A 25,832-nucleotide genomic window follows, 5' to 3' on the forward strand; every position below is an offset into this window, starting at 1 on the left:
ATGATATGGGAGGGGAACCTGTTTTGAGTCAGAGGTGACTGACCCACAGAAAAGTCAGTCGGGGCCACACAAGCGAGATAAAAAAAAAAACCTCTCCAAAAAACCTCAAGCCTCACTAATGTGGTCCCAACTGTGCTGGTGGTTATAGGGGCTAGGGTGCTGGGTGCTAGGAGGGGCTGGCCAGGGGGAGGGGACAGTGACAGCTGGGGCTAGTACCTGGAGATCCTGAACCTGCACACCAGGTCTGGGATCTCAGGAAGCACGTGCACTGCTTCTCTCTCCCACAAACAGCCGGTGCATTTACTGAACACCTGGGTCTGTGGTGCACCGGTAACTTCTTTCCCCTGTTGCCTGCCTGTGGGGGAGGGAGAGTGCGAGTCCCGGGACTGCAGCAGCTCCAGCTGCTCAGGAAGTGCATGTCGTGCTCCTTGCTCCCCATGACAGCCGCACGCTTTCTGTGCAGTCTGAGCTGGCGCCGTCCCAGGATTCCTACTCCCTCCCCACTCCGCTTCCCCAGTGCAGGAAGGCAGCAGGGGGAAGGAAGTCGTTGGCATGCCATAGACTCAGCTTTTCAAGAGGTGTACCGACTGTTTAGGGGAGGGGAAGAGCAGCCCGCACACTTCCTGAGTCATAGAACGTAGCTTCTAGATGCGGGGCTTCCTCCCCATGCTCCAGGAAGCCGGCCTGTGACCTCCATTTTCACGGGAGGTAGCATCAGTGTGGGCTTCTTGGAGGTGGGAAAGAATGAGGGGGGGTTGGAACACCTTGCAATCAGCTGGTCATGTCCCCGCAATCGACCAGTTGATTACAATCAACAGGCTGATAACCACAGTGCTAACCGAATCCCTCTCCCCTTCCCCAGAGCCTGCCCTCCCCCCTACTCTAACCCAATTCCAGAGCCTAGCCCTAGTCTGGCCTCCTGCTGCATTGCTGCCCCCTCCCCACTAGGCTTCTTTGCACCTCCCTCCCCTGCAACTCAGCTGAGACCCCCCTCTTCCCTGCACCTCCCCAAAAGACCATCCACCACAACTCAGAGGAGCCCAGCACCAGTTCCCTACACCCCCCTTGCAGCCCAGCTGGGCTGCTTGTCTGTTCCCTCCCCCCAAACCCCTCAGCCCAGCTGAACCCTGTTTCCCTGCATCTCCCCACAAACCCCGCAGACCTGCTGAGTCCAGAGCTGGTTCCCTGCCTCTCCCTGTCTCCTTCCTTCCCCTTGAGTCCAGCCTCTGGGCAGCCCAGCTGACACACAACACCCGGTTCCGGCACCTCCCCGCTCCCACAGCCCAGCTGAGCACAGCGCCCAGCATCTTTTCCCTCCCGCAGCCCTGCTGGGCTCCATGCCTGGTTCCCAGCACTTTCCCGGTCCCACAACACAGCTGAGCTCCCTACCCGCCAGCATAGCTCTAACCTAATGCCCGGTGCTGGAGAGGGTACCACTTCTACAGCCACGTGTGTCTCCTCCCAGGTGCTGGGGCGCGTGTGCTGAGCGGTCGGCTGTGGGCATGCTGGAATGCGACACAGAGCCGCCAGCCTGAATGGTACCAGCAGGAGCCCCCCTTTTTTTTAATCAAAGAGCCGCATGTGGCTTGTGAGTCTTGGGTGGGCCACCCATGGACTAGAGGATCTGGCCCAGCAGGGTAGGTGGTGGGGAGCCCCAGAGAACAGGAAGGTGAGTGTCAGTGGCATGATTAGCACACCAAAGTGTGGGAGTCCCCGCCCACTTTTACGTCCAGTTCACCCTGACTCCACCGTCCGACTGGGGATATTTCCCACCTGGACCCAGCTCCCCACCTGGAGTCTGGGTTCACTCTCCTTTATAATTGCGGATCGGATGTCCACCCGAGGTTGGGGGCCAACGGCGTCTGTTGGGCCCCGGGGAACTCGCTTCACCCGTGGTTCAGTGCTGCCTCCTCTGCACCTGAGGTGAAGGCCCCGATCCTCCTTGGCATCACTCTGGGTCTGGCTGGCCAGCTGTCTGTGGGAGAGATGAGAGCAAGCCTGGCCCTCTCCCCGGGGTCTTCCCCCTTTCTTGGCCTTTTCCTCCCCTTTTTATGCGCCGGGGCCTCTGGCATCCTGGGTGCCCCGCCACTGATGCACGGCCACGCTACAGCCCTGGCCCGAGGCCTCCCCAGGGTCCTAGCAGCTGCCAGATCTGGCTGCACCACAACCGAGCATGCGTGGCAGATGTGCCATGGTGGCAGGATCTTGCCCCAGAGAGCCGCAACTGAGTGCCCGTCAGTGTGTGTGGGGGGATGCGACACCCCGTCACACAAGTGGACAACCAAAGGGGACTTCTGTTATTTCAATATGTCAAAAGCCTCTTCTGGTGAATTCAGCTCTTTGGCTTGTGCTTTCCCAGTTTCTGCTGTCTTGCATATTTTGAAAGCTTATTCTAAAGTTAATTATCCTTCGCAGAGAAATCATTCTCTTAACACATTGTCTTTAATGACACAAATGATTCTGTCAGTTCTCTAGTCACAGGTTTTAATGAGTTTCCTTAATTATGAAACATAATGCTCTATGGTATCATCAGGTTTTTGCATGGATGTAAAAACATTTTTTTATTCCTTTTTGTCATGCTGGGTCCCTCAAATCTAGTCAGTGTTTTACATAATTCATGCTTTCCCCTTCTTCAAACATAAAGCTGTTATAGACATCCAGTGCACCTTCCCCAACAACATGCAAAAAGATTGATGATTTAATTCTTTATCATTTTTCTCTTTTGCTCCATGATTGCTAAATAAAATTTGCATATCTGAATATTCTTCAATTCTCTGCAATGTTGGTTGACAATTCCAGACTGGATAGAGATTACACCATATCTATTTTCGGCTTTTTTCCCTTCTTAAGCTAGCCAAGCTACTATTGTGCTCACCAAATACATACAAAAACTTCTATGCCTGATGCTCCACGTGCTTCTCTGGGGTGTCTCTTTTCTTCTCCTTTCAGTTGCAGACCAAAGAGTTAACTTCAAAATGACTGCAGTCCTCTTTTCATTCAGCACTTTCTAACCCCATGTAATGATACTGGGGTTCATTAAATAATAAACCAGTGAATGAAATAAATAATAAAAACAAACGGAAGAGCTTCTTTGGTGAGCTGCTGCATGTAGATGTGTTTTTTCCAACCCCCCTCGGCAGAACACATCTCCCAATTCTTGTATTCACAATATTCTCCCTTATGAAGGTGCATCTCTTACTTCTAATCTGCTACAAACATATCTGTACAATCCACAAGCTTTTTTTTCACCAAGTAGCCCTCACTTGTCCATTAGGCACCGTTGAGCTGTATTGTCAAAGTAAGTATTCAGGTACCAATCCTCTCTGTTCATTTCCTTTCAGTTTTCGTACCTTTATCCTCTGTGTCTCTGCTGTGTCTAGAGATTTTAATTCCTGCTCCTTCCTTTCTGTAATAGTATCTGCTCACATACTCAGTTCTAGTTTTTTGTTTGCGTCTCCTGACCTGAAGCTTTTCCTGTTTTCCTCCTCCTCCCTTCCAAGTCCCCTGGGTTTTTTCTGTTTTATCCTGTCATTTCCTACCTCAGCCCCAGTTCATCCATTTGCTCAATGTCCCTTTCTTTCCCTCCTCCTTTTCTAACAGTTTTTTGCACACATGACCCTTTGTGAGTGGATTATGAGCTCCCTCCTCAGCAAGAGCTGCCGTCTTTGTGGCTGTTTCTCACCCCAGGACAGTGTTCTGCATGGCTGCATCATAACTGCAGCAGATGCTAGTGCCAGGGTCTGGGTTACTAGATTGTCATTCCACTTACATTTTTCAACAACCCAATATTTATCTAAACCAATATGGTCATACAAGACCATACATACAAGGTCATTACATTCAGTAACTAATAACTCATTTGCTGTACTGACCAGGCCATATAATATAGTCATAAAATTATTACAGAACAGTATTCTTAGATTTTTACATTGCTGCTTCATATCATCAGAGTCACTGAATACGAGTAAGAAAATAATCCATTCCGTACTAACACCAACACTGATTAGGTTCATAAACAGAATGTTTTCATGAAACCCTGTAGTAGCCTACATTGATCATTGCTGGAAGAGTGATATTAATCAGAGATAACAATAGTCTACTCTACTGGATAAACTTGTCTTCTTAGTAAGTTAGTATGATGAGGTATAAGGATTTTCTGAAGATTCCCTCCTTCTCTTTAAAAATACAGAGTTTAATGTATTTATTCTGCATTGTAAGTGCTATAAACTGATGAAAAATTTGAGTACAGTTTGGATCTCTCTAGTCTGGCTCACTTGGGACCTGCCCGGTCCTGAAAGAGGGAGTTTTTGGGGCCTGGGGAAGTCCCCTGCTGCCAGCCCCCCAGCCCACCACCCTTCCCCACTGCTGACTCAGCTACTCCCCTGACTGAGCTGCCATGCTTCTGCAGCCCCCAGTAGCCTGGGCTGCCAAGTCCCCAGCCCCAGCTCTACTACAGGGGCTTCCACAGCTGATGTGTCTCCAGCCCTGGCCCCACTACTGGGGCAGCTGCAGCTGTCCTGGTCTCACTACTGCAGCTGCCTGAGCTGCCCCAGCCCCATTACTGAGGCTTTCACAGCCCTGGCTGCACTACCAGGACCCTGGCCCTGATCCTGGTCCCAGCCCTGCCTGGCTTCCAGCCCAACTGGACTCCCAGCTGCCAGCTCTCCTTCTACTGTGTTCCCAGCCAGGACTCCAGAGAGTCCCAGTTTTGGGAGGTCCAACCTATGCTTATTTTTCCTTTGTAGTAGTCTCAAAAGTGGACTAAGGGTTGCAGTGTGCAGCACCTATTAGATTTTATCTCAGCTCAGAAAGATGGTGAAAAGAATTAAGCAGTATTCATGAGATGCTTATTTCTAGGATCCACTGGAGAGAAGTACAGTAGATTGTAGTAATTTGAAGAGTTTTCCCATGGGCAGGCTGCATTCATTTTATAATTTTAGAATCCCTACAATTTTCTAGGGAATAGAAATAGGGGAAAATGAGTCATAATTTTCTTGAAAGAATACATTGTATATCTGATTTTTTGTCAGGAGACTTAACTGTGGACAGTATGCAGTAACAAAACAAATAGGAAAGCACCAACTCTTGTTGCTTTGACTGTTGGAACTATTTATCTGCTATGTAGCTATTATGCTGTATTTAAGACCAATGAAAAACCTTCACATTTAACTGCAGACAATTATATTTTGAGTTATGACAGTAACAATAATAAAGAAGCAAAAGCAAATGCAATTTTCAAGTGAAAAAACCTTAGGTGTTTCATAGTTAGTACTTCATATGTTTGCTTGTCTTTACAGACAAGGTGTACTGCCCGATGATTCCAGTGCGGACTGGAACCTCCTTTTGCTAAGGATTGTACAAACACTAAGAAGGCAGAGTTTACAATTTAAAAAATAAAGGGAAAGTTCCATAGTCCTAGAAAAGTTGTACACCAAAATAGGCATAAAGTTGGTGGCAATGAACAACTAATAGTTGGGTATATATTGAAAGGATACATTACTTTGATTTTCTGCCTGCCTAACTAATTAAGCTTCAGAAGTTGTCAGACCTAGTGTTTATTTGAAAAAGCTCCAATACTTTAGATACTTCTGATGATAATTACTGAAGAGTTTCTTTTTATAGATAGTCAGGGGTTATATCCATTAGATTTATCAGTATTTGTATTGTCACCATTTGAAACTAGAACATCCTTCTACCCAGAAAAAGAGTTGGATTGGGTTGACACCTGAATTCTTGGACCATCCTACCTCGAAGGGTCCTGGAGCCTGGGCTCCAGCAGAAATATGGAATCTACATACTGATGAAACAGCTCCTCAGACTGAGCCTGGGTTGGCCAACAGAAGCCAGTCATGAGGTTTTCTTTTCCTGTGTAGACATATACATGCACTATGTAAACATACACTGAACAGAACACTTGCCACTGGATAGCAGCTAAGGTGGCTTTGAGCCCATATTATAGTGGTCTGCTTTGGGGGCAAAGCAGCCTCTGGCCTAATACTATCTATTTCCTCAGATCAGTCTGTTTCCAGCTTCCTGACTGCAGCAGTGCTACCAGCATGACTGCAGTGCTATATACTGTAGACCTATTAAGGTAAACCCTTTCCCTGCCCAGACCTATGCTCATCCCTTTTCCCAGAATTTTCCAGGGCTTCCTGGAAGCTTGGATGTCTTCCTCTGTTCCAGTCCCTCTCCCCCACACCCATCTGATTTTGGTTCTTTTAGGGTCCCTTTATGTTCTGGCATTTTACTTCAGGTAAAAGGATCTGGATCCATTCATGAAAATCTCACTCATAAATGAGAAGTGGCATATATATTCCCATTTTGATACTGTACAATAATCATAGTTGTTGGCAGTTATTTACATAATTCACAACATCTCTGCCATATATTTACATACAAACTCCCTTAAAAAAGATAGAGGCAAAAGCTGCTGGCACTCTCTGCTGAGTGGAAAACTGCCAGACAGTGGAAACCTAGAGGACAGCACTTACCACACAGCTAAATGCTGCAACATGCTGTTCCTAATGCTGAAACAGAAATAATTTCCAGTGGCTTCCTTGCATTGCTGAGTACAGTGGAGAAAATTGAAGTGTGTGATTGTGGGCAAAACTGGAGGGGCTAATGCTATAATTGCCTTCAACCCACATGATGTTCATTGGGCTCCAGAGATGTGGTGTGCAAAAAGGCCTTAGAAATTTTTGTTCAGAGTTGAACTTCAGAGTAATTTACCTACCATTGATAATAAGAAATTCTCTTTATCATTCTTCCTTCCCTTCAATCCATACAATGGCCTTTAATCCTTCCTAACACCTGATTTGACTCCTTGTTCTTTTTAGCTGTTTAATATCCCACTTTAACCCATCAGCCACCAGCACCTTTTTTTGATTCTGACCCTTTTGCCTAGTTGTCGTACTGCTCTCACTCATCTGTGCATTATTGGTCCGTTAGTGGTGCCAAGCAAATAAATACCAGCTACCCTCTCATTCAAGAAGTACTATATCTAAGTTTGTTCTCACCCTTTATAACTTACTTCATTATCAACGGTCCACTTGCTTGTTAACTCCCTTCATATCATATTTCTATTTGCTCCCATCCCAGCTCCATTCTGACTGGCAAATCCCTCCCAGATTTTGCAGTTCTCTTGTTTCCTTTTCTCCAAACTCCATCAGCAACAACAGGTTTTCCCCCTTTCTCACTCCATAACTACCAATGGTTGATGCCAATTCACACTGGCAGCCTACCGATCTTCACAACTTCTGAGCATTCCCCTGCATAGTCTGTTACATTTTGGGACCATCTTATCAACTAGTATGAAGTGTTGTAAAGCCATTTACTACATGAAGTGACATTGATTTACTAAGGATCTGGTGTTTTTTTCCCCTACTGCACTCTCCACACACATTAACAGTCCTGATCCAACCTTTCACCTCTGTGCACTCGTCCTACCCCAACTTCTACTCTGATTGGTCTTTCCTTACAAAATTCCATTCCACAGAAGCAAATGTTAGCAGAACCTCACCTATCTATGGCAGAAATACTGGCCAATCTAATATTTTCTAATAGTTATCCAGACATTTGTGCTGTGCAGCTGTGCTGGGTCAATTCACAGAAAATATTTTACCAAAACTCATTTAACTAAAGTGCTTTATATGTATTAGTGCAGTAAACACTATGTTGGATGTATGTTAAGGCTCCTCTGTATACCTAACACAAAAAAGCAAGAAAATGATGAATCAAGGCATTGGACATGATATATCTTTCACTCCTCATCCTGGAGATGCACACCTTTCAGCAGAAGGAAAACCGTTATGCAGCACACACAGGCTTGCCAACAGGGGGCAATGGTTTCACTTGCCCCAGAGCTTGGCGATTTAAAGGGGCCTGGAATCCTGGCCACTGTCACGGCCACTGCCCAGGTCCCTTTGAATCACTGCCACGCCATGCGCCCCAGGCAGCACTAAGGGCTGAGGAGAGGTGTACCGTGCTATGGGTGGTGCTGACGGATGTCTGGGGGCCAGTGTGGCCTGGTGCATCTGAGCAACAGTCAGGGCTGGCTGCCCACACCCCTTCTGCCTGAAGCCTGGCCCCTTCTGGGATCAGGGAGCCATACCTTCCTGTCAAGGGGTACACCCCTGACAGGGGTTGCAGCCCCCTTCTCCTGGCCCGTGTCTCAGTCCAGGCCCTTCTCTCAGGGCATATACAGTACCCAAAGTCCCAAAAGTCTCAGCCCCTCTCTCAGGGTATATATGGTACTCCCAGAACTAGCACCAAGTCCAGGCCCCTCTATCCGGGCATATATGGTACTACCAGAACTAGCCTCAAGTCCAGGCCCCTCTATCAGGGCATATACGGTCTCTGCGGTCTAGCTCCAGAAAAAGCTGGCATGTTTGCTCCGGTTGCAGCAACGGGTGGTAGGGGGACCCGGGCCCTCCCTCTCCACTGGGTCCCAGCCCAGGGCCCTGTAGGCAGGGGTTCTTGCTCCTGCCTGCTCGGTGGGGAATCCAGCCGACACACACCAAGCGGGGTTTGCAAGCCCTTGCCCTGGGCTGCTTCCTACCACTCTGGCTTCAGCTGCCACAGGAACACCAGGGCTGCAGCCTGAGCCTTTCTACTCTCAGGCTGCCTCCTCCCTTGCCATGCTCCCTCAGTCTTTACATACTGGCTCTGCTGGGAACATGCCCAGCCGGGCTGGAAGGGTGGGGCCCGCTCAGCCAGCTGGGCCTGGGCTACTCCCAGCCCGGCAGTGCAGGGCCTGCTCACCCCGTCACACTCCCACCCACACCTTACCCAGAGGGCCATGGAGATAGTAGGTGCCCCCAAACAAACCACCTATAACCCAATATCTTTACCACCAGACTCCTCACATGATATTGCATCATCTTATTAGTGTTGTGATGGGACCCCTCCCCCCCATGCTTTATTAAATAGATTTATGGACACAAATATACATAACTCAAGGGTGCTTTTGACAAATTGCTTCATATAACCAATTGATCTTAATGTCTTAAAATGCTGGATCTTATTTTGGTGTATATTTCATTCTTGTGTGTAAAGTTAGACATGGAGTATGGAAAGCTTCATGGTTTTAAATCTGAAAATGGAAAGCCATCAAGGGCGTTTGCAATGTCTGGACAATCATATGCAAATAGCCTTTTGTACTTAAGTCTTAGCAGTGGTTGGGCTGAGGAAGTTACATGTCCATCCCAGCTGGAAGGGTGGATTGTAAAAACAGAATTCCCGCCCAAAGGGAATATTTAAAAACAATAGGAAGCTAGCAGGTTTTGTCTTCAGGCTGGCAGGATGCAACCCAGGGAAGGAAACAAAAGAAGAGCCCTGGTTTGGAAGCCTTAGCTGGAAAAGAAACAGGGTGAGTTTGTAATAAGTCTGTGCTAAGGTTATAGTGTAGAAGTAGCTAAGCATTTTCTGTTACTTTGGTTTGAATTTTCTACTTTGCTCTGACTGTGCTCACTTACTACGACTTAAATCCTACTGCTTATACTTAATAAAATCACTTTTATTTTCTATCAAGACCAGTGTAAAGAATTGTTACCGGAGGTGGGAGGAGGGGGGATCAGTGTGTACATTCCCTCTTTTATTCTTAAAGGGGGCTTACCTAAATAATTCATACAGGGTTCTGATCCCATTTAGGGAGTGGTATCCTGGGAAGCTGGGCCCAAAACTGCATTTTCCTTGGACCTGAGGGTTTCAGTGTCTGCACTGCTTCTTGGGGGAAGGGAGAGGGGCAATGATCTCAGCTCTGTGTCTTGGCTGGGGGAGACAAGGGAGCTGAACCAGCAGGATGGAGCAGTGAGAAGCACCAGAGAGCAGGAAGGAGGGTGTCAGTGGCCTTATCAGCACTCTGGGAAGCCCCGCAGGTGGTCTTCTGTGACCACATCCCATCATCACAAGTGTTATATTTTGGCTAAGTTTGTATTACTTTTTTTAAAGTATGCATGAACATGAATGGGCCTAAGAACTCTGGCTGGATTGTGTGTATATGTATATGTGTGTGATATATATATATATATTGTGGTTTCTAATACTTGCAATTTAGAATGTTTTATCTATTAATATTTTATTTGTTTAAAATAAACATAGCATTGCATTATGACATATTATTGCACAGGAATCATTTCATTATTATTTGAAGGCATTAAATTCTAAAGCAGTCATTCACAAAGTGGTATCATACAGTAATTGTGATTGCTTTGTGTTTTTAAAAATGCAGTAGTTTAAGCTGGTGTTGATGGGTTTTCATAATAAGTACATATTTCTTAGTACTGGGTAAAGAACCCATAGTCATGATAGTTTTTAACTTAAAGTGGGTTTTTTACACTGAAACACCTGAAGCAAAAAAATAAGCTTGCTTCATTCAAAATCCATACCTGCCTTCAACCTGAAAAGACATTGCTGGGGTTGCTAAGACTGAAATTAACTTTCTATGACAGTTTTACCATTTTCAAGTTCTTCTCACCTTCAGGGAAATTTTAAATTATTCCTCTTTGCTCTTGCTATCTCACTGGTTATACTTTATTTTCTCTTCTGCTTCCATACAAAGTGTTTGCATTTCAGTAGAATTTCTGCACTGTGTCTCTTCCATTGTTGATTGTGCTTATTTTTGTACAAAAGACGTAACTGTCAAATTCAGAGTACACAGAACTGCAAACAGCTGCTATCTGTAACCTGGCCTACTTGTAGTGTATACGACTTGTTTACTGAAAAATCAGTCACAATTTATACAAACATTTTCAATCCTGAATTATTCAACATAAGGAAAAAAAGCTTGCAAAAATAGTCTGTTTAGGAAAAGAAAATACTTTGTTCTTCTACAAAGTCTTTCATTGATGGGTCTTAAAGTGTTTCATAAATATTATTTCCAAAATATACCTGTAAAATAAATACCTCCACTGTACAGATGGAGAAACTGACGAACAGAAGGAGTCTCAGTATTTGTCAGTCGCTTTCAGAACTGAGAATATGGTCTCGATCAGTTGTTTCTATATCCTACCTTTCAATTTCTGGATTATCTTCTCTCAAAATGGACCTTCAAAATAAATCTGTTTGAGACTTACACAACTTGGTAGTTTCAGTACTGTAAAATGAAATCAGTCTATTTAAGCATGTGGAGATATACTAGAAATAGAATGTAATCTTTGATTAAATTAGATGAAAAATAAATAAGGCACTGCTTTCTCAAAACATGTAAGAATGTGCTTATATCAAATCATATGAATAATTCTGTCCCTATCCAGCAAAAGACTCTGTTGGATTTAAGCGTGGACATAGATGCTTTGCTGAACTGGTGCCTAAATGGTTAGGGGTGTCTACTCTTCTTACTTTTTAACTTTTGCATCCCCCCTCCCAAAAAAAAGTAAAAATGTGGGGCGGGGTGAGGAGTTGTGAACAAAAAGGATTTGAGAGGGTTTTTTTCTTTATCCTTTGTGGCATGGGTCATTTGCTGGTTCACACTAGAGCAAATACTATAATTTCTGTAATTTAAGATTTTTAACACATAATTTGAGAACATCAGTAACTCAGCTAGAGTTTACAGGTCTCTTACATGAGTGGGTGGGTAAGGTTCTGTGGCCTGCAATGTGTAGGAGGTCAGGCTAAGTGATCATGATAGTCCCTTCTGGCTTTAAAGTCAATGAGGCGATACATCTTTTAAATTTTTTAATTCTTTTCTACTTGAAAGTACTTTCTCAGCAACAGGTAATGTTCCCTGAATATAGGAAGGGCCAACAGGAACAAATCAAGGAACATTACAATGTATTGATAAACCGAAAAAGTTGTAATGAATTCCCTTATTTGCAGTGTCCATCACTGATGCAAGGCTTGTAAATGACCTGTGTTCCTGAGTCTCTGCTTGCAAGTTTCCCATGACATTTTATGAATGAAAATAATAATACATGAAAATGCTTGTGATGTCAAGTCACCTACAGAATCTTTATTATGGGATTCACCCGAAATTTGTTCAAATAAAAGTGTGTAAAGAACTCAAGGTCATGAATTAGGACAACACCCTAAAATGTCCTTAATTGCATACAATATATGTATTCATTCTAACTTGTCTGAATTATTTAAACTAAAATGCAGGATATGGATTCTTATTTTTATTGTTTTGGCTTTTACAGACATCCAATAGGACCTTTGACATTCCTCTCACTTTGTCTGGAGCGGTAGTTTTACGGGAGAGACTTAATTATGAAGAAAAGACACGTTACTTTGTTATTGTTCAAGCAAACGTAAGTACAGATTCCAAAATTGTTATTTCTGCCATCTATTCCCTCTAGATCAGAAGTGGGGAACGTAAGGTCCGGGGGCTAGTTGTGGTCCCTGACTTACCTGGATCCGGCCCCTGAGGCTTGGGGCTCCCTCCTCCCCCCCGCCAGCATTGGGTAACCCGCTCTGGCACTCCATATCCCCTGCTTTCCCACTGTGGGCTTGGAGCACACAAAATCTAGTAGCCTGGACTTCCAGGCTCTGGTGTGCAAAGGAAAAGTGGGGAGTGTCTTTCTCCTCCTCAGTCAGGGGCAACGTCAGTGAAGGTTTGTTTGTTTTTTCTTTTTTATTTCTCACTTGTGTGCTGCCCCTGACTGATTTTTTTGTGGGTCAGCAGCCCCAACCCAAAAAAGGCTCCCTACAGCTGTTCTAGATCCTCTCCAGGGTAAGGAATGGAGGTGGAGAAGTCTTTTTATATGCTAGGAGTGAGGTGCTCTTTTTCTTAAGTCACCAGTGTTGAAATGTTGCCTAATATCTCTTTCGTGCTTGTTATGTTTTAACAGTTTGGCATAATACAAGTTAGAACAAAAACATTCATGTTGTGAAAAAAAGACATTATTTTGGCATGAGGAATAGATTATGTATTTTAGTATAGCGCATGTTGAAAGTACATTCTCGTGTCACCGAGAGTTTGTTTTCTGACACATCTAGCTAGTATAATTTGATTTGAAATGGGTTTAATGGATACAATTTAACTGCATCCATGAGCTTTGAAATGCAGCCTTCTAAAATGAGGCAATTTTTCTTTCAATTCACACTGTATGTGTGTTAAGTGTTTTTTACGGGATGACTAGCAGTGGATAATGTGTGCTGAAAATAAAAATGACATTTAAACTGTATCTAATATAGTTGTCATTGGGAGAGAGCTTTAGGTGTCCTTGAAGGCAATGGAAGTTTTTTCCTCTTCTTTTTACAGTAAAATTTGTATTTCCAATAAGTGGATGAAAGAAGTCCATTGCATTCCTGTGCAGCATTATTAGTTCCACAGAAATGATGATGTGGTTGATCTTCTCAAATAGTTTCAGAAGCATTTGCTCCTGAAAATATCCATTTGCATTTGTACTGCCTTGTTAACATTGTACACAGAAAGGACAGAATCTACTTGCAACTTCACCTTCACCTTTGCAATATATCAGAGATTTTTGTAGTAAACCAGATAAGAACAGATTTATGGCCTCAGAAATTGCAAAGGGGACCACGATGGTCTTTGCTCTCTCCCATATCCAGCACCATATTCCATTATCCTACCCCCACCTCACCTCTGGGGACTTCACTTAGGACTGGAACTTGCAGCAGGTTTGGGAGGAGGAAGACAGCCAGGGCTTACTCTCCCCAGCATCTGGTTCTGATGGTTCATTCTTCCACTTTAGGGACACCAGATGAGGCAAGAGCTCCTCTCAGCTCTTGTAGTTGAAAGACAGAGAGTGTGAGCTTGACTGGGTGGGGCTCCTCCATCACTGACAACCAGGACCTGGTCCCAGTAGTCTATCTGAGCTTTGGGATAATAAACTTCTGCTGCTGCTGCTGCCTCATAAAGGGTATGTCTAGACTACAAGCCTCTTTCGAAAGAGAGTGTCTAGACTACAGCCAGTCATTTCAAAAAAGCGAGCCGCTTTTTTGAAAGAGAGCACCCAGGCAGTCTAGATGCTCTCTTTCGAAAAGTACAGTTCGCGTTCAGTAGCACCTTTTTTTGACAGAGCACTTTCTTAAAAAAGACGTTATTCTTCATAAATTAGGTTTTTCACAATCGAAAAAACTGCCACGTTCTTTTGATTTACTTTCTAAAGAACATGGCGGCAGTCTAGATGCAGGGGATTTTTTTCAAAAAAAGGCCACTTTTTTCGAAAAAAACAACAACCCTGTAGTTTAGACACACCCATAGATAGTTATGTTGCCTATGTTTTAGTAATCTGTATTTCCGAAGGGTGAGAGTTCAAACCTTGCTTATCATATATGGTGAAGTTGTTATAGCTACACAGAACAGTATTTGCTTTTTTCCAGTAGTTTTTAATAAAGAAAAAGTAATTTATATACAAAAAGTGAAGTTAAAATGTAGGATGTAGGATGCAAAGTTAACTATGAAAAAAGTTTATCATTGCCCTTCCTCTCATTGTGCTTACACAGTATGATACTGTCTTTAATTACTATTATTTCCACTCCCTGTCTGCTCCATTCAGTGCACTAGATGAGTGCACAAGACAGTATGCATAGACTGCTATATATCTCAATGTATTACACCAGGCATGTCCAAAGTCCGGCCCGCGGGCCAATTGCGGCCCGTGTTCCGGTTTAATACGGCCCCCGCTTCCTCCCCCTCTCCTGGCTCCCTGGCGCTCTTTTGAACTGGCGCACCCAGCGCGCCGCTTCTGACTGCGCCACCGCCCATGGCCTCCGCGGTCCTAGAGCCTGCCCTGTAGGGCACGTCCACAGCCCCGCTCCCCCGCTCGGCTGCGGGTTCGCCCTGCCCCCCGGGCCGCCGTGAGGCCGGCGTGCCCTGCGCTCTCCGCCCGCCTCCGACCCCGCGGGCCCTCCGCCTTCGGGCTGAGAGTGCGGGGACGGCCCTCACGCATGTTCACTTCTTCAAATCTGGCCCTCTTTGAAAAAAGTTTGGACACCCCTGTATTACACCATATAAATCTATCATTTCTTAGCATGTAAGTTTGGAATTTGTAACGAAAATAGCATTCTCTTAAAGTGATATATTTGTATGTGTATAGGCATAAATTGTGACAGGTGCTACATAAAAGCAAAAAGGTTGCTGCTAGTATTGATTATGATGATGATTATTGTATGAGAATACAAAAGGAAAATTGAGGACTTTTGTGCATTCCTGATTGTGGGATTGCATCACCTGGCAGTGACCATGTAGAGTCTCCTATCAAACCAGAATCCCTTTTGGGGTAGGGGTGCATGAATGCCTTTGTATAGATTTTTACAGAAGAGGCCTTACATTATTTAAACCACTACAACACCCCCATTCCAAGTGCTTCTGTTCCTTGCCACTGATAAAGAGAGCAGAAGGAACCTTCAATCATGTGTCAGGCTGTACCTACTTTTCAGTTTAGATGCTTTGCTCATTGAACATAGTTATATTTGTCTGCCTGTTCATGTGTGTGATTGTGATAGTTTAGTTAGGGAGGGCATTTTAACTTTTTTGCAGATTTCCTCAGGCCCATCTGCAGCAGGGTTATTCTTAAGAAAATACTCTATAGCTCAAACTGAAGTTATGGACTTGATTTAGAAATTACTGGATGAAGTCCTATGACAAGTATTATGTAATGGTCATATCACTAAGGTATCCCTCTGTACACATTGGTGTATTTAGTGCTTGGCATCTGGGCCCATTAGTTTAAGAGTGTTCAATATAGCAGCAAGTAAACAAGATTAGTATCAGAAGAAGACTCAGGGAAAGAGCAAGGAATTATTTGTGAGGAATACAGAGGAAATATTTGTCAAAGGGGGTAAGAGAAACTGAAAGGAAGAAGTTACAGGTTGGACCTCCCAAAAGTGGGACTCTCTGGTCTGCTAACATTTAGCATGTTCCTGGACTAGAGAGTCCTGGCTGGGAGCCCAGTGGCAAGAGGGCTGGTGGCTGAGAGCCTGGCAGAGCTTGATAGCAGTGGGGCTGGGGCTAGGGCTGGGACTTAGAGCCCCAGTACCATGGCCAGGGTTGTGGCAACCCCGGTAACAGTAGTGGGCCAGGGACGCGGCAGCCCTAGTAGTGGGGCGGGGGACACAGCAGCCCCAGTAGTGGGACCAGAACCACAGTGTACCTGGGCCAGGGACAAGGCAGCTTGGGCTGCTACAGCAGTATTCCATCTTGATGGGAGGGGGTAGTGGCTGGGGCCAGGAGTGAGGGAGGAATGGTGGGCTAAGGGGATCAGTAACAGGGGACCACTCCGGGTACAGCAAATTCCCTTGTTCAGAACCAGTCAGATCCCAACAGTGTCAGACCAAAGAGGTCCAACCTGTATTTGACGGGAAATATGTTTTGATGGATGTATGCTCCAAAGATCTGACTTCATGTAAGGTTACAAGTAAATCCATGCACCAGTTTAGGAGTTAGAAGCAAACTGCATAGATTATTTTGAGGTAATTTTGAAATAGCTTGTTTCAAAATTTGGTGCTGTCTTATTCCACTTATTGGAATAAAGTGCTATTCCAAAACATACCTTACCCCTCATGGGATAAGGTTTACAGGGATGTCAGATAGCGACCCCGTTATATTTCAAAATAACAGGCACGCTCAAAAGACGCAGACTAGCTATTTTAGGATACTTCTGATATCCTGAAATAGCTCCGCAGTGTATACATAGCCATAGTGAGAGACAAAATCTCCTTACTATGACTTTGTAAGAACTGTCAGATTTGTATATGTCTTATACACAATGAAAATAAAGGAGTTAAGTAAACAATCATAAGACAAAACTAAAATTCTGATTTAATCTTTTTAAAAACAACACACAACTCTTTTGAGGCCTAACTTATACCAGATTTGATATTGGAAAAGAATGTGGTATTGTGGTCTTCTTAATAAGCATATGGTTGTATATGGTTGTGAAGATAGGAAGCATGGAGGTGACATCAAAGTTAATAAGCTTCAGAAGGGTAGCCGAGTTAGTCTGTAAGAGGAAAACCTTAAAAAACAACAAATAGTCTCTACCACTTTAAAGCCTAACAAAACATGTAGATGGTATCAGCCCACTTCTTCAGATGACAAGAGTGTAACTAGAAATTTCCCAGATTTCTCTTGATTGTTTTGGTAGTTTAAGTTTTTGATCAATTTTAACTTTAAGCTAAAGAAGCATTTTTGTGTGGACCATGTTCTGAGTTCTCTAAATCGCATTCATAGAAATATCTTTTCCTGCCACAGGACCGGGCTCAAAATCTTAATGAACGAAGAACAAGCACAACTACCCTCACTGTTGATGTGCTCGATGGAGATGATCTTGGACCAATGTTTCTCCCTTGTGTCTTAGTGAATAACACTCGTGACTGTAGGCCACTTACCTACCAAGCCAGCTTACCAGAATTGATTGACCCAGTAAGTATTAAATGAACTCTCTTCCTTAGGTTTTTAATTTGTTCCTCACTTTCACAAATAATTATGTTTTTCTACAGTCAAAATTGGCAACTATAATACATTTTTGTTAGTTATTGTGTTCCTAATTAGAATACGTGCTTCAGTTTGCATGACATACATATTGAGGGCTGGGTGAGGTTTTGGCTGGATAAGTCACCTCACCATTCCACTTGAAGTTTGCAAATGTAATTGAGAGAGATAGAGACAAACTTAGGTGCCTGGGAACAGGGAAAGGATAGAAGTGGAGGGACAGGATTGATGGGAGCAGGAAAAAATTGAAAAGGATAGAAGAGGGCTAGTTGAGGGGCAATGATTGGGAAGTTCATAAAGCACAGTATGCTGGAATGGAACTGAGTATTCCTGACATAAATGAAACGTCTTCTGCTGCCTAGCAAAGACCTGTGAAACCCACTGGCATTCCTCTCTAAGGGTACATCAAAACTACATCCCTTTTTCTATAAAATGTAAATGAAACTGGAATTTGAATTTCCCATGCTTCATTTACATAATGGTGGCCACGGCTTTTTCTCGAAAAGCCGCTTTTTTTAAAAAAAAGTGGTCAAGATGGTCAAAATGAGGGTTACAGGATCTTTCAAAATGGGATATTTCTGTTGAACGATCCCCATCTTGACCACGTTTTTTTTCTGAAAAGCGTCTTTTCAAAAAAAAAGCTATAGCTGCAGCTACCATTATGTAAACGAAGGGTGGGAAATTCAAATCCCAACTTCATTTACAATTTCGATATGTCTAAGTTACATCCCCTTAATTGAAAAAGGGATGTAGTTTAGATGTACCCTACGGCCTGAACTACATAGAACAGCATTTCCCAAATTGTGGTCTGTGGCCCAGTACCGGTCCTTAGGAAAAAAAATACTGGGCCTCAGAAAACTTTTTGCGAGAGCCCACCTCACTGCCTACAACCCCCAAGATGAATGTCACGCTGAACTCCCAGTGTTAACAGAGGTAATGCGGGCTTCCTGCAGGGTTAAGGGCAGTTCTTCAGCTGCACACCAGGCTGCTTTCTCCCCACCACAACAGCCGGAGCAGTACCTAAAATGCCAGTCCATCATGCGCTGGGGACTGTGCTCCCCTGCTGCCTTCCTGCACGCAGGGGAGTGGGTAGGGATCCGGGACTGCACCAGCTTCAGCTGCTTGAGTGGCATGCGCTGTTGTGGGGAGCGGAGAAGCAAGGTGCGTGCTGCCCGAGTGGTTGGGGTTGGCGCGGTCCAGGACTCCCGCTCCCCCTGTGCAGGAAGGCAGCAGGCGTGCAATGGACCAGTGTGTCAGGTACCACGCCACTGTTCAGGGGATGGGGGAGCAGCCCGCATACTTCCTGGGCCTTGGCAGCTACAGGATCCCCAGGTATCAGTCCCTATCCCCTCCCCCCCCGACCCACACAAGTACCCTGCCTCAGCACCCACAAGCACCCTGTCCCTTGCCCCAGCACTCATTGGCACCCTTCCCCAGAACTCTGACCCAGCACCCACAAGCACAGTTGGGGCCACATTAGTGAGGTTTGAGGGGTTTTGAGGGGTTGTGTTTTTGTATCTCACTTGTATGGCCGTAACTGACTTTTCTGTGGGCTTAAGTTGGCACCGGGGGCTTTGGGAGGACCATAAACAATTTATTTGGATATTTATCATTTGCTTAATGAATATGCAAATATGCAAATAAATGTTACCGGTCCTCCAAAAGTTCGTGAATGGATACTGGTCCCCAGTATTAAAAAGTTTGTGAACCCCTGGCATAGAGAATAACAGTCTACTTCTTGTACCTGGCAGTCTAAGTGGTATAGGCATATTCTTTAAATATGACAATTCCAACTCAGTGTTATGATTTCAGACACATGAGTCTGGAGGGCTCATGTATAGAATTTGACATCTAGTCTCCGTGCCTGTGCACTGCTTGGCTTGATTGTGGAGAAGGCCAAGTGGGTGATTGTTAATTGTAATCTCCATACACTAGGATTGAGTCTGCTAATTCATGTCACAACTAAATAGCTGTTGATATAAGAAAATAAATTGTGGTCACTATTGACTTAGATCAGATTTTATACAGTCTCCAACAGATATTTGATTACATATTCCATAATGATGAGCAGTATTTATGGAAGAAAAAACATTTCAGATAGTCTCTATTTGGGTTTTTCTGTAACTTATGCTGTATCAAACATCAAAGCTATTTATATTTTTGTGAAAATAGCTGTTTGAAGGGACAGTGAAGTTGATAAAAGCTATCACTATTATAACAATCCATGTATGTAGTCCTGATTGTCCTGTTTCCTGCATTGTATGTTTAGAATCTAAGGTCCCAATACTTCATGCATGCATGCATATAACTTCACTGACACAAGGTTTTGTATTAATTTCAATGGGACTATTCACATAACTTATTCCCATAAATAAATACTTGCAGGATCAGGAAGACCTTTAACTCAATGAAGTGAACTTCAAACTTTGCTGGAAATAATCTCAAACTAAGCAATCTAAGAAACTATTGGAGGCAGGGCACTTTTTAAAAAAACTGGATCAGAATTACACCTTGGCTACATCTAGACTGGCATGATTTTCCGCAAATTCTTTTAACGGAAAAGTTTTCCGTTAAAAGCATTTGCGGAAAAGAGCGTCTAGATAGGCACGGACGCTTTTCCGCAAAAGCACGTTTTGCGGAAAAGCGTCCGTGACAATCTAGACGCGCTTTTGCACAAAAAAGCCCCGATCGCCATTTTTGTGATCGGGGCTTTTTTGCGCAAAACAAATCTGAGCTGTCTACACTGGCCCTTTTGCGCAAAAGGACTTTTGTCCGAATGGGAGCAGCATAGTATTTGTGCAAGAAACACTGATTTCTTACATGAGATCGTCAGTGTTCTTGCGGAAATTCAAGCGGCCAGTGTAGACAGCTGGCAAGATTTTCCGCAAAAGCAAGTGCGGAAAAACTTGCCAGTCTAGACACAGCCCTTATCTATAGTGATTTCATCAGAATTGCATCTGGGATCAGTTTGGCTTGTCAGCTTTCTCTTTACTTTGCTAATGTGGATGCCATACTCAAACCAGGATTTTTCCTACTTTGTACAAAACTTCAGGATTTCAAATCCAATACGTTATCCCTGCTATTCACAGTTGGCTAAGTAGAACATGGTGATTCTAACTATATAATAGCAAAACTTTTCCTCCTCTAAGCCTTTTAAATCCTACACTAAATCTTTTACCTTTTCAACTATCATCAGGCATGTCTGAACCTTCTAGGTGAGTTGCAGGTGGTTTCTAGTTACCTCAGTGGTTTTCATTGACTTTAGAGGCTACTCTCAAATTGTTGGCAAAGTCTGAAGCTGCTTTTTTTTTTTTTTTTTTTGCATTGCAAACAGAGTTAGAAGCATGTTTGCTGACCACTAAAATAATGAAATAGCAGAACCAGATTATGGAAAAAATGCACTTCAGAAAGATCATATCTGTTACACAAGTTTAAAATATTAAGAAAAAGCATGGCATGGTTTAACTTTTCCCTTGCAGATTAAAAACAAAACACCTAGCTGTTCATACAAGAAGCTAAGTGAAGATTCTGTAGTAGATAACCTGCAATTCCACTGTGTTATAGAAAACTCTTTATTTGTAAAAGGATGATTGGTCCCAACCCAACTTTTCAGCAAAGAATCTACGGATTAAGTGATCCATGAAAACAGACATACTCTTTCATATCTCTGTGTGAGCAACGAAATACATAAGGAGGATGGGAGAGAAGTTTTTTCCCCATCCAGTCAAGCTTGTGTTTAACATTAAGTATGTGGGGCATCCCAATGGCTCCAATAGGACCACTCATTTACTAAAAGTTAAGCAGCTATTCAAATATTTTGCTGGACAAGGGCCTTGCATTTTTCCTATGCATACTTATAGCCCATCATTTTTAAAATGTATTGATTTTTTTCCTAAAAAAACCAAACCAAAACCCTCCTGGGTCTTGGAAAAAAAAAGCAGTGTTCATGGTTTTACCCATTATCACTCAAATGGGGGACTGTCTGTGCCGTTGCACAGTCCCAATCAGACTTCAGTGTGGTCTGCAGAAAACAGAAGACTTCACTTCATGAATATTGGTTCCCTTTCTAGGCAGGGGAAGTAGACAGATCTGTACTGAGGTGCTAGTTTTAGACATGGGCTTTTTCTGGCAGAAGGGCTGGCACTCATGGGATGCAAACTTTTGCTCCCCTCAAACTCAGTCCCTGGGTCACTTTCCTTGCCAGACAAAGCCCCCTCCTGACACCAGTTGTTCACTGTGGTCCCATATATGCGGCCCCAGGACACAGTCCTATCCGCTCCTCCTGCTGACCAGAACCTTCACAGGGGGAGCAAGCAGTTACGATGAGGAGGGGGCTCTGTCTGATGGGTGACCAGTACTTAATGGCACACAGCCTTCCACATCCCCCCTTGATCCTAACCCTTTCATATGGCCTTGTTCACTTCCTCTGCACAATTTTTGACCTGTTTTTATTTAATCATTACTGGAGGGGTTATTTGTTTTTGAACAAGACATAATACAGGATATAATAAATCACAGTGAATTTTTAGCTTAAATTATATAGATAAAGTTGCTTGGCTGCAGATGTGTCATTGAAAACACAATATACTCCACTATATTGACCCTAAAATTAAACATTTGTATGCACTGTAATAAATGTGGTTGTAAGAATAAGTATTTTCTTCAGTCTTCTAAGATTAATTATCTTTAATTGACTTCTGTCAAAGTGTTCTCTGATGTAAAACCCAGATTATTTTTCTAATGTAATTATTTTAGTAGCTTGAGAGCAGCTTGTTGCATTGGCAACATGGAAGGAATCCACATAGGGTGTATTTTTTAATGTCTTTGGCTGAAATGATAGAAGAGGCAGACAAAATTAATGGGCTGCTCTTGTTACCAGAAATCTGATTTATTTATCCCAAAAACAATGTCAGGGTTTATATTATGCCTTCTAGAACTGAGATTGATTCATGGCAGGATTATTAACAATATTAAATCTGCTGCAAGCTGTATTTAGGGCTCCATAATTAGTATTTATACACCTGTAGAAATATGTGTTAGGTCCTGGCAGCTTGCAAGGGATGAATATCAACTGCCACAAAACTGCCAGTCTCCAAAACAGGCCAACAAAAGGTATTGGAGGCTTTTTAAAATTCTTTTTATTTGTTGTGAGTGAAATTCAATATTTATAATGGTAGTACTGCCCTTTCAGTACTGCAGGTAACCACTCAGTAATTAGGACTCAAGATGAAACAAATTCTTAGACAAACTGGTAAGATTGTTTGGATCTGCATCTTCTGCAACACCACCAGCCATGTTTACCTTAGTGAATTATTATGATTTAACTCTTTAATGCTATCATCTGAGTTTACAGTGGTGTGAAAATCATTATTAATGACATCAAGCTTCTCCGGCATGTGACAACCTTGTAAAAAGGGTTTGTTTTGGCAGCACACTTGTAGCTGAAAACAAAAAAGGGAAGATTTTATTAGGACCTTGGGTACATTTTTGGCTACGTATAAATAAGAATAGCTGCTTTAGTGCCTACTAAAAATCTGAGTCCTTAAAGAGCTCACTCTCTTCCCTTAACTCTCAAACGTTGCCAATATCTTAACCTAGCAGCAGTTTTAATGTGGATTATTAGATTCATTGTCACTCACAGATATCATGAAACCAAGAGTGTAAAACCAGAGTGAAACTGTGACCCCATGAATTAGGTCACAGTGGTTGGGAATGGGCAGTTGGTCCCAGTCCTCTGAAATAGAAGTCATGGCTGTAGGGTAAGTGTGAGAGAAGCTTGCTTTCAGTGTCCCCTTTCCCAGCCTGGGACTTTGCAATCTTACAGGGTTATTGATGTGGTGCTGGGATGAAGGGTAGAGTTTTTGGTATTCAGTGTTAGTCTTGACTATAACTAGAAATCATGTCCAAGAAGAGTTTAATATACAATAGTGCCCTAATTGAATCAGCAGGCTATGTGCACCCCTGCCCTAGCTTCAGAGTAGCATTCCTCATTTCCCCAAAATCTACCTCTAGTCTCTGCTTTTCTGAAGACTGTAAGGCACTACAAGGAGTTATTGCTTCTGAATGCACTACTAGGGTAAAGTTGATTATTTCCCAGATATGGAGGTTCTTTTGTCCTGCACCTTTATATTAACTGTTGTACATTCTATTCATTAAAGATGGTGGGTTCAGCTGCAGCTGTGGTTAATTAGATATATCCCAGGGGATGGGTCTGAGGCCAGAGATATCTCATTTGGTCCTTAGATAAAAGGCCAACAAGCAACTGAGTTGAGAAAAAAAACCTTCAGGCACCCTTAGAGTGTTGCAGAGCTGAAAAAAGGATTTGATTGATCTGTCTGACTTATGGTGAAAAAAAAATAAAACTCAACCTTGCAGAACAGGGATAGAAATCATATTGTTGTGAATGCTAAGTGATACGCTAGCCAACGAGTTGGACTACTAGCTTATAGCTTGCCCCCAGTAATAGCTTCTTAACAAGACATTCCTACAATGCAATCCAGGCTTGAAAGCATAGATATATTATCATCTGGAATTTGCTAAGTAAACATACTTTTTCTATTGATTATTCTTTCTTAACAATGATATAAATTAAAGATCACAAAGTTTCCTTGGCCACAGTGTTGGTCAGCCATTCATAGAATATTTCTATATTTAAAACAGAGCAGAGTTTTTCCAAATCAGTGAAGCGAATGTTTTTTCAGAGAAAAGATAGGTCATTGCTACTTATATACTTTAAGGAAAATTCATGTTTGCCACGTGAAGCTCAACAGATATACCATCAAAATTGGCATGCCCTGAAGATTTACAGTTTTATATTTTGAAACTACTTGATAAATAAAATGAATATCAATCACTGAATCCTCGGTGCAGCTCAGTGTAGGTATGGCTGATTTGGAACTTAGAATACTACAAATGGCTTATGCAAATTTTGTTTGAGAGAGAGATTTGTGGATTTTTCAGCTTTAAAACTCCCTTTCCAATGTTTGTATATTTTTATTTATGGTGATTTGAAGTATTAGAGACAAAAGCAGTGTCATCTCCATCTGGTATTATAGATCTACATCAGATGGTGAGGCTAAATTATGATGTGATATACCAGTGTATAGCTAATCACATTATATTTCTTTGCATTCATTGAAAGCATTGTCTTGTTTGAACTTTTCCAGAACTGGTCCATTTCTAATAAGTAATGTATTTTAATATTTTCTAAACAATAACCATATAAAATAACAGGTCTAAGATTGGTTAGAGTGCAGAAATACTCTTTGGCTGTGATTCCTAGACTTATGGCTCCAATATATTTTTAGAATTGAGGCATAACCCTACGTTTATCTATTGCATGTGCTAGATACTCTATATTGAATTCTAAACTGACTTTTATTTTTGTGGAGGGTTTACACAAACCTGATTGATGTGGGGGAAGCAGATGGTCTACACTAGCCTAAGGAATTGGTGGAGGTGAGACCCATGCAAGCTTGAGATATTGACAGAGGAGAGAGTGGGGGCATACAAATCTAATTGAAGGGAATGATAGCTGAGAACATGCAGACCTTATTGTAAGTCGAGGTGTGTTTGGACCCATGCAAACTTGACTTTAGTAATAGATGAGCCCACCCTAACCTGAGTGATGATGGAATCTGGGCACATGTAAACATTTCTCCATCTTGAGCTACACTATTCCATCAGCTTTTGTTCTGCAACAGAAAAATCTGTTGATAAAATATTATCCATCAACTGCACCTCTATCCCCAACAGGGTTGCTTACCACATATAAATCTCAATAAACTATTATGAAGTACACAGAAAATGAATATACAAAAGCTTTGGGAGAAATTAGGTTCAATACAAACAATGTACCTACTCAGAATCAAGGAAAAGAGTTCAGCCATCTACCAGCACATATAGTCTCCTCCACCCATAGGCATGCACCGTACTGTTCTTCAAATGCTTGTTTCTATAAGTACTCTACCTTAGGTGCACATATATCCCATGCACCTTTGATGAGACATTTTGCCAGATGGGTTTGTGTAATCTGCACACATATCCTAACCATCCTTATGCTCTGTACTACGTTTACATAGGACAGTTTGGAACCCGCTATTAGTCATTTCTGTCTAAACTGCCCTGGGCCTGATATATAATGCTGCTGTGTCTGCATACTTTACATAGCTTTGAGTAAATGTTTATCGTTTTAGCTAGTTTTAGAGTTGTTTTAATATTAGTGTTTAATGGTTTATTTGTGATGTAAATAGTTAAACTGAAGCATTTCAAACCTTATTTTCACTTGTTCCCCTTATTTTAACCTCTTCTCTGCTACATTTTCCCCCTGGATAGGGTATATTTAGGGGATGTCATGTTTTTTCTTTAGTTGAACTGTGGAGGAATGCCTGAATCCACTTGACTGAAGTATCATGACATTCATAGCAGTGAGGTTAGC

At 42.8% G+C, this 25,832-nt stretch overlaps 1 protein-coding gene across 11 annotated transcripts in view; it reads left to right on the forward strand.

Moving 5' to 3' along the window:
• Positions 1-25,832, forward strand: part of PCDH15 (protocadherin related 15) — a 1,468,744-nt gene that overhangs the window by 974,399 nt on the left and 468,513 nt on the right. For all 11 annotated transcript variants that reach the window (XM_075935032.2, XM_075935036.2, XM_075935034.2 and 8 more), the window contains 2 exons: positions 12,135-12,245; positions 17,156-17,326. In XM_075935032.2, coding sequence (XP_075791147.2) covers positions 12,135-12,245; positions 17,156-17,326 — 282 coding nt within the window. The remainder of the gene's footprint in view (positions 1-12,134; positions 12,246-17,155; positions 17,327-25,832) is intronic.

The sequence above is a fragment of the Pelodiscus sinensis genome, chromosome 8, assembly GCF_052426305.1.
Source record: "Pelodiscus sinensis isolate ZL-2025 chromosome 8, ASM5242630v1, whole genome shotgun sequence".
NCBI lineage: Eukaryota > Metazoa > Chordata > Testudines > Trionychidae > Pelodiscus > Pelodiscus sinensis.